General features: G+C 38.9%; 2 protein-coding genes across 2 annotated transcripts in view; one reads left to right on the top strand and one right to left on the bottom strand.

The window, feature by feature from the left end:
• LOC106874784 (exostosin-like 3) overlaps positions 1-8,297 on the top strand; it is a 25,002-nt gene extending 16,705 nt beyond the window's left edge. Inside the window, exons 2-7 of the mRNA XM_014922637.2 lie at positions 702-803; positions 1,446-1,600; positions 3,069-3,196; positions 4,586-4,730; positions 6,341-6,469; positions 7,431-8,297. Coding sequence (XP_014778123.1) covers positions 702-803; positions 1,446-1,600; positions 3,069-3,196; positions 4,586-4,730; positions 6,341-6,469; positions 7,431-7,640 — 869 coding nt within the window. The 3' untranslated portion in view covers positions 7,641-8,297. The remainder of the gene's footprint in view (positions 1-701; positions 804-1,445; positions 1,601-3,068; positions 3,197-4,585; positions 4,731-6,340; positions 6,470-7,430) is intronic.
• LOC106874785 (proteasomal ubiquitin receptor ADRM1) overlaps positions 8,298-9,391 on the bottom strand; it is an 18,171-nt gene continuing 17,077 nt past the window's right edge. The window contains exon 10 of the mRNA XM_014922638.2: positions 8,298-8,476. Coding sequence (XP_014778124.1) covers positions 8,418-8,476 — 59 coding nt within the window. The 3' untranslated portion in view covers positions 8,298-8,417. The remainder of the gene's footprint in view (positions 8,477-9,391) is intronic.

Below are 9,391 nucleotides of genomic sequence, written 5' to 3'. Positions count from 1 at the left end.
TTAATATTCAGTATATAAATATATATATATGTAGAAACTCTGCCAAATTAGATTGGAGCCTGGTGTTGCCATCCGGTTTCACCAGTCCTCAGTCAAATCGTCCAACCCATGCTAGCATGGAAGGCGGACGTTAAACGATGATGATGATGATGATGATGATATATATATATATATATAAAGGGTAAACAGTAAAGGCGCCCTTCAGTCATGAATGACCATGGGATTGCTCCTAGATAGTTACCCTCGAAAAGTCCAGGTAAGGTTGTTTATGGAAGACCAGCAGTTGCCCATGGATACCAGCTTTTCCTCTCCACACCACAGATGTTATCCAAGGGATAGGAAAATGCCAATACAGCTTGGCACCAGTAATGTTGCAACTCATTTCTACAACTGGGTGAACTGGAGTAAAATGATATAAAGTGTCTTGCTCAAGAACACAGTGCATGGCCTGGTCCAGGAATCGAACTCACTACCTCGTGATTGTGAGCTCAATGCTCTAACCACTGAGCCATGAAGTGTCTAGTTGCCTCTATGTCTGACTGTCTCTCTCCCTCTCTCTCTCTCTCTCGCTTATACAAACACTTATTGAGGGTTCATAATCTCTTATTTACTTTGACCCTTTCCCCAGCCAGCCAGCCATCCTATTAAGTAATGATTCAATGACCCTGTCTGTTCATTGTTATGAAATATTCTCATTACAGGTTCAGGTTACGGATTTCGACCAATTAACAAGGGAGCTGGAGGAGCCGGTAAAGAATTTAGTGAAGGGCTCGGTGGAAATGTTCCTCGGGAGCAATTTACAGGTGAGTTTTTATTCTGTCATTCTGCAAATTTCCAAACTTTTCTTAATCTCATCAACAGCTTTTCTTTGTTGCTTGGACATTGGTACTGACTCTTTGATTAAGACGTCCACTTTGCAACCACATGGACCATTCCAGGTTTAATGACATCTTGGGTAAGCGTCTTCAGCTATAGTCTAGGGCTGACACTGACCAATGTCTTGTAAATGTAATTTTATGTGGCAGCTTGTCACATATATATATATATATATATATATAATTGAACATTAAAATCATGTTGATAATTATATCAAGTGATTAAAAATAAATAAAATATTTTTACTTCTGGTCAAAATTGCATTTGCTGCGAGGCTATTTTGATAATAAACACGTGGTTGAAATGGAAAAGTATAAATTTGGCTTCTTTTGGTCTATACATGCAGATATTTCTATGTATACCTGTGAATTCGCTTTGTACAGGTATGTATAACTATTTGTGTTTACAATCCAGTATATTTGCTGACAACAGAAAACTTTTTTTTATGGCTTTAATCCTGAAATTGGACCCAATTCACAATTAACTGTGAAGTTAAGTGAAAGCCTCTTCTTGTTATTTATTTATTTATCTTTTTTTTTCTTTTTTCTTTTTTCTTTTTGTTATTTCAGTGGTGATGTTAACCTATGAACGTGAAACTGTGCTAATCAGTGCTTTACAGCGTCTGAAAGGAGTACCTCATCTAAATAGAGTAGTAGTTGTTTGGAACAGCCCTAAACCACCACCTGCTGATCTTCGGTGGCCAGATATTAATGTCCCTATCAGTGTAAGTAACATGTTTATGCCAACAACAATGCTAGACTTAATTGCTCTGTTAATTAATTTTTTTTTTTTGTTTTCTTTGTCTCATTTTAAAACAATGGTTCTCAACCCAAGCCCATATGAACCCTGGGGTCCACGCTAGCAGGGAGCCACAATAGTATTTTAGTGGTAGGGAATGATGAATGACCCCTTCGGCAATATGCCATGCTTGAGAAGAACACCCATCAGCCCAAATGAAGTCATAGCTGTGGCCTATGCTCGTATCACATAACCAGCACCCGTGCTGGTGGCATGTAAAAAGCACTGTTTGAGCATTGGGCTTCACAGAGACAAAGTGACTGATGCTGGTGGCATGTGAAAAGCACCTTTCAAATGTTGGCCCTCACCGAAGCAATGACGAATGACCGAGACCTTTGGCATTATGCTGTGTTTGAGAAGAAGCCCCATCGAGCCAACATGACAGATACTGGTGTCATGCAACTGGCACCTGTACCAGTGGCATGTAAAATCACCCATTACACTCTTGGAGTGGTTGATGTTAGGAAGGGCATCCGGCCATAGAAACCATGCCAAATCAGATTGGAGACTGGTGCAGCCTTCTAACATGCCAGCCCGTTCAAACCGTCCAACCCATGCCAGCATGGACAACAGATGGTTAATGATGATGTATGCATTGCAATAAACTGCTAGGCTTCTTTTTCTTAACGTTTTACATAGTTCAACCTACACAAGTGATTGAGTGGAAAACAAAATAGGAATTTTGAATGGAGTCTCTATAAAATTAGTTTTTAGGTGCAGGAATGGCTGTGTGGTAAGTAGCTTGCTTACCAACCACATGGTTCCAGAATTAGTCCTGCTGGGTGACACCTTGGGCAAACAAATTCCTGGATCTAGATATGTGGACGAACCAAGGCACTCTGTTGTTCCAAGTCTAAACAGGAAGGATTAATAAGAAATATAAAAAATATTTAATGAAACAAATTCATTTGAACACTTCAGTAAGTTAGAACCTACATGAAATTGTAGAAGTGTATATTACCAAAGATGCCAATCAACTCAGATGAGCCACCATCGGAACATGGTTGAAGCCAGTACCCCCTGACTGGCTCCCGTTCCAGTGGCACGTAAAACGCACCATCCAAACATGGTTGATGCCAGTACCCCGTGACTGGCTCCCATGCCGGTGGCACACAAAAAGTACCATCCAAACATGGTTGATGCCAGTGCTCCCTGACTGGTTCCCGTGCTGGTGGCATATAAAAAGCACCTACTACACTCTGAGTGGTTGGCATTAGGAAGGGCATCCAGCTGTAGAAACATTGCGAGATCAGATTGGAGCCTGGTGCAGCCCACTGGCTTGCCAGACCTCAGTCAAACCATCCAACCCATGCCAGCATGGAAAGTGAACATTAAACATTGATGATGATGATGATGACAATGATGTTGGATATATGTTCTTTTACTTTTGACAGGTGATTAAAACAGAGCGCAACACTTTAAACAACCGTTTCCTACCATTTGATGTAATCGAAACTGAAGCTATACTTAGCATTGATGACGATGTCCATCTTCGCCATGATGAAATCATTTTTGGCTTCAGGTCAGTCATGTTTGCTCATGTTTTCTTCCTCTATTCTTATTGTGACTTATTATTTTTTCTTCTTGTGTGTGTGTGTGTGTGTGTGTGTGTGTATGTATATCTTGTATGTCTGTGTGTATATATATCTTGTGTGTCTGTGTTTGTCCCCCCAACATCGCTTCACAACCAATACTTGTAAAGAATTTTACAGAGAATTCTGTTTGGGAAGAACTGGACACAAGTGTGGTCTCAGGCTAAATGCTTTTAGACAGGATAGGCAGCAGCCTGTATATTTAACATTCTTAATATGATAAGTACAGTGTAGTTAAAAACAAACTGTTGCTATAGACACACAATAATTGTGCTCTTTGTTTTATATTACAGTTATTAAGTGACAAACACCAAATATTTATTGATACAAAGACTCATTACAATAGTGTGTATGTATGTATGTATGTATGTATGTATGTATGTAGGCGGAGGAGTAGCTGTGTAGTAAGTAGGTTGCTTCCCAACCATATGGTTCCGGGTTAAGATCCACTGCATGGCACTTTGGGCAAGTGTCTTCTACTATAGCCTCAGGCCAACCAAAGCCTTGTGAGTGAGTTTGGTAAGTGGAAACTGAAAGAAACCCATTGTATGTATATATATATGTGTGTGTGTGTGTATGCATATGTTTGTGTGTCTGTGTTTGTCCCCCCCAACATCGCTTGACAACCGATGCTGGTGTATTTACGTCCCTGTAACTTAGCAGTTCGGCAAAAGAGACCAATAGAATAAGTACCAGGCTTACAAAGAATAAGTCCTGGGGTTGATTTGCTCGACTAAAGGCGGTGCTCCAGCATGGCTGCAGTCAAATGACTGAAACAAGTAAAAGAGTAAAAGAGATCAGAGAAGGATGTGACACAGAATATTAAACTGCAAGGTGTTCGTCTCAGTGGGAAATCAACAACCAAAGGTGATTCTGCAAAGTGTAAGGTCAAGTCACTTAGAGTGGTTATTTGGGCATTAATCCCATCACCTTTGTCCAGCAGCTAATAACAAACTACCCACCACCAATATTTGTAATCAAAAAGGCAGTGAGCTGGCAGAATCATTAGCACACCAGGCAGAATGCTTAGTGGCATTTTGTCCATTTTTATGTTCTGAGTTCAAATTCCATCAATATCGACTTTGCCTTTCATCTATCCAGAGTCAATAAAATAAGTACCAGTTGAACACTTGGGGGCTGATGTCATCAACTTACACCTTCCCCTGAAATTACTGGCCGTGTGCCAAATTTTGAAATCAGTATTTCTAATCAAATTGTTTAGTTTATTTATTTATTATTTGTTCATTTGTTTTACTTTTCGCTCTTTTTTTTGTTTTTTTGTTTCTTGAAATAAATTTGTTGTGTTGACATTATTGCAGAGTGTGGCGTGAGGCCCGTGATCGTGTTGTTGGATTCCCAGGGCGCTTTCATGGATGGCAAGCTGAAGAGAAGGCTTGGCACTACAATGCCAACCATTCTTGTGAACTGTCTATGGTACTTACTGGAGCAGCCTTCTTCCATAAAGTAAGAATGACATCTTCCTTTCTTTTCCTCCTGTATTAACAACAAAAGAGGTAGATCTAATGCCTTTCTCACTTTAACAGACTCACCTGATCCTTTTGGTTACATTTAGTGTGGTCCCCTCTATTAAAAGTATTTAACCCTTTAGTGTTTGCATTATTCTGCCAAAATTAATGCTTTTTCATCCACATTATTTTGAACTAATCATGCATTATCTTGTAGCTATGAGATTTTGATGAGGTAGCTGTTAATTTTTAAAACGATATTGTAGGGTTGGTGTGAGAGACCAGATTTGGCCAGTTTGAACATAAAACAAGCAGAATACTTTTGGCCGGATATGGCCGGTTTAAATGCTAAAGGGTTAAATCTTTGCATCTAACACACTGCTCACTTCAATGCCACCACCTAATTATTCTTTTGATCTTGGGCATCCTTAACAGAAGCCCTCTCTCTGATGGAAGCATTCAGAACAATATTAATCTTTTCGCATTCAAACCAGTCATATCCAACCCAAATATTCTACCCATTTTATGTCCAGACCAGACAGATCAGGCCTCTCACATGTACCCTTCAACGTCATTCTAAGAATATACAATTATATCATTAAAATCTCAAAGCTATAGGATATTGCATGATTAACTGAAAACACCATCATCATTATTTAATGTCCATTTTCTATGCTGGCTTGGTTGGATACAGGGCAACGATCTCACTCGAATGTTTTTACACGTACCAGGAAGGTGACGCTGGGCACAGGTGCCATCGCAATTTCGCTTTCACTTGCCCCAACAGGTCTTCACAGGCCGAGTTTAGTGTCCAAATCTTTAGAATTTCATTATTATCTGTTAACCACCATCTGGTCAAGCTTGCTCAGGCATTTTTAACCTGCATACATCATTCATCACTGTTCTGCATTAGTTGAGGGCAGTCATCAGGGAGTTAGCCAGTGTCTTTGATTTGTTGATCTACATATGTTGTGTTTGGATGACCTGCTCCAGCACAGCCATGCTTTGGCATCCCTAGCAGTAGGTCTCCTGCCAATTCTTGTTCAGCTTACCTGCAATGTCCTACAAAACGCAAGCCCCTTTTCCTCATAATGGTAGAAACAGGTAGGAAGATCTCCACAAGGTGTATTTTGGTGGAATGAATTCTCCAAGATATGTTTAAGATTGCTCTTAACATTTAGGTGCAAGTTCCATCTAGCTTGGATTCCAGTTTTTTGGTAAGCATCTAGGCTGTTGCTCCATTTGAAAGAACCTACTCGACTGTTGCTCAGAAAAAATTCCTCTTAAATCTATAATATCTAAATCAATAGACACCTTGGGACCAACATGATGATGAAAAAAAAATATCGCTTACAAGGGAGAATAGATGGGGGCCTCTATTGGTTAATTCTTATTATTCTTGGTTGAAAGCAATATTTTTCCCTCTGCACCTGAGATTTAAACATACAGAATTATTATGGAACTTAAGGTAATGCTGAACTGGTTCAAACTTAATTACATCCATTCAGCTTGTAGAATGTAAGAGAAATGTTTTTGTTTTTTCACATTCATTTTTACACAAAAAGAATGACATTAACTATATAAATGTTTTTCTCTATTTCCTTGCAGTATTATGCCTACATGTATTCCTACGTCATGCCACAAGCTATTCGAGATAAAGTCGATGATTACATTAACTGCGAAGACATTGCTATGAATTTTTTGGTTGCACACCTCACACGAAAGCCTCCTCTGAAGGTAAATATATATTCAGGTGTCTCTCTCTCTCTCTCTGACCAGGTAACCATGTACTTCCTCTGTAGCAAGACACCTGGTTTCTGCGTCTCTGTCACAGGATCACCTTCTCCAATACCCCCACCCCTCTCAAAATTCCTTGAGTTGCTAGTTACTTGGTGACCCTGCCAGTGGTTAGCATTTGGAAGGGCATCCAGCTGTAAAAACCTTGCCAAAACAGACACTGTAGCTTGGGGTAATCTTCTACCTGGTCAGCTCCTGTCAAACCTTCTAACCTGCATCAGCTGGGAAGGCAGATGTTAAACGATGATATATATGGGACAGATGGAAACTGTTGAGGCAGATTTTCTATGGCCATATCCCTTTCCTGTTACCAACCTTCAACTGTTTCCATGTAAAGTAGTTTTCTCCTTTGGTTGGACATGTTTTTCATGAATGATTGGAAACAAACACTTAACTGTTACTTGATGTCAAAACAAAAACACATATCAAGCTTTGCATCTGCCAAATCCTCTCAAGATTTTAGTCAGCCCAGGGCTACAATAGATGACATTTACCCGAGTGCAGTGGAACTGAACCTAAAACCATATGGTTGGGAAGTTGTCTTCATCTATATATAATGTTTTTGTGCTTTATTAATGTAATTATAAGTTTTATATATCTATTATACCTTGATATTAGTATCCTCATCTCAATTTCTATGCCTATTTTAATCAGGAATGTTTTTTTGGAATTTGAAGCTGGATCCTTTATTAAAATTCACATTCTAGCATCCACATCAGGCTTATTTTGATTTGTGTGATATCAACTGTCTCATGAATTGAACTTGCACCTACTAGCCATTTATTTTCACAATTCCAGATGCAATTCAATTTAGTAATGAAAATTAGGAGCTGTAAGGCTTGTGTGCATAGATTTAAAGTTTTTAATAAGTTTCTTTTTCTCTTTCTTTCTTTACTTCCAGGTGACATCTCGCTGGACATTTCGCTGCCCAGGTTGCTCTCAGGCTCTTGCAAAAGACGAAACTCATTTTGATGAGCGACACAAATGCATAAATTTCTTTGCTAAAATCTATGGCTACATGCCATTACTGTACACACAGTTTCGCATCGATTCGGTTTTATTCAAAACCAAAATTCCACGTGACAAGCAGAAGTGTTTTAGGTTAATTTGAAACAATCGCTGCATCAGATCAAGAGAAAAAAAAAAAAAAAAAAAAAAAAAAAAAAAAAAAAAAGATCCCTGATAAATGCTCAACTATTTCATTTTTACCCTCACCGCTTACAGCTAAACGTAACTCGATGCAACGATGCGTGCTATCAGTTCATCATTGTACATATAAAACTTCGTCAAAACATAATTTATCACTGGTTTACAAGGTTTGAAAATAATGACTTGGAATAATTGTAGGCAACTGGGGGAAAAAAGAAAAGGCCTCAATCATTCTGGCAAAATACTAAATTCTTCACTGATAGCCATCTCATGATATTCAACCCACCTGTACAAATTGTATAATTTTTTTATTTTGTTGTTTTCTTTGTAAAGAAAAATAACAAAAACCGAAACAAAACACACCTAGCAATAATTAAAACCTTCAAATCAAAATCTGAGCCTATAAACAAAACAAAACAGAAAAATGACAATGTAGAGCCATCTGTGATATCTTGTGTAGAGATTTCTTTTGAAGAGTTCTACACACACCTGCAAACACATACACACACAAAATTCCACTCACATATACACATTGTTAATGAAAACGGTTTCAAATTCTTAAAAAGTTTATATGTGCGTGTGTGTGTATGTATGTATATTAAAGTACAGAAGAAACATACTATTTATTTATTTCTTTATTTCTAATGTGTTGGATCAATTACCAGTGAAAATTTTATTCCAATAAAACACAATAACAGCAAGCAATAGAAAAAAAAAAAAAGCATCCACTAAGTACATCCTACTTGTCTTCCTTCTTTTTCTGGGCTTCTTGCAGGGCCTTTACGAATGCTTCCAGATCTAATAGGGACAAAGAAAAAAATTTAATTTTGGAGTAGAGTGCAATTTACAAATAGCTACGACATTTTGTCACACACACACAAGTTATATAAATGCTAATCATTATTTGGTTAAAATATTCACCACTTAAACGAGGTTGCGTAAGAATACTGTGATATTTACCAAGAAAGGAAAACCCTCAATTTTTTTTTAGGTGCATAAAAGCACATCATAGCCTTCACCGGTAGCAGACAAACACCGCTACTTCTGCTGTCAGGACTACCAGATCACATGATACCAGCCTCGTTTGGCCTTTTCAGTGGCAGGCACCTGACCACTGGAAATAGCAGTAACTGCCATGTTTGTGTGAGAGGATGTGCTGAAAAGTTCATGGTTTTAAGGGCATTGTAAAAATCTTGGTTGGAGGCCCAACTTTCCAATTTTTACAGGGCTTCAAAAAACTAACTGCAATAAGGGAATCTGAGATGGGAATATGTTGAATAAATGGAGTGGCTGTGTGGTAAGTAGCTTGCTTACCAACCACATGGTTCCGGGTTCACAGTCCCACTGCGTGGCACCTTGGACAAGTGTCGTCTACTGTAGCCTCGGGCCAACCAAAGCCTTGTGAGTGGATTTGGTAGACGGAAACTGAAAGAAGCCTGTCGTATATATGTGTGTGTGTGTGCCCCCCCCTAGCATCACTTGACAACCGATGTTGGTGTGTCCATGTCCCCGTCACTTAGCGGTTCGGCAAAAGTGACCGATAGAATAAGTACTAGGCTTACAAAGAATAGTTTTGCTCGACTAAAAGGTGGTGCTCCAGCATGGCCGCAGTCAAATGACTGAAACAAGTAAGAGTAAAATCACAATTAACTGATGATGACCTTGTATTTTCTTTTATCCAAAGCCAAGAACTTATCAGCAGCACCCCCCCCC

Source organism: Octopus bimaculoides, chromosome 23 (assembly GCF_001194135.2).
Source record: "Octopus bimaculoides isolate UCB-OBI-ISO-001 chromosome 23, ASM119413v2, whole genome shotgun sequence".
Lineage (NCBI taxonomy): Eukaryota > Metazoa > Mollusca > Cephalopoda > Octopoda > Octopodidae > Octopus > Octopus bimaculoides.
This window is presented reverse-complemented; position numbering and strand designations above follow the sequence as displayed.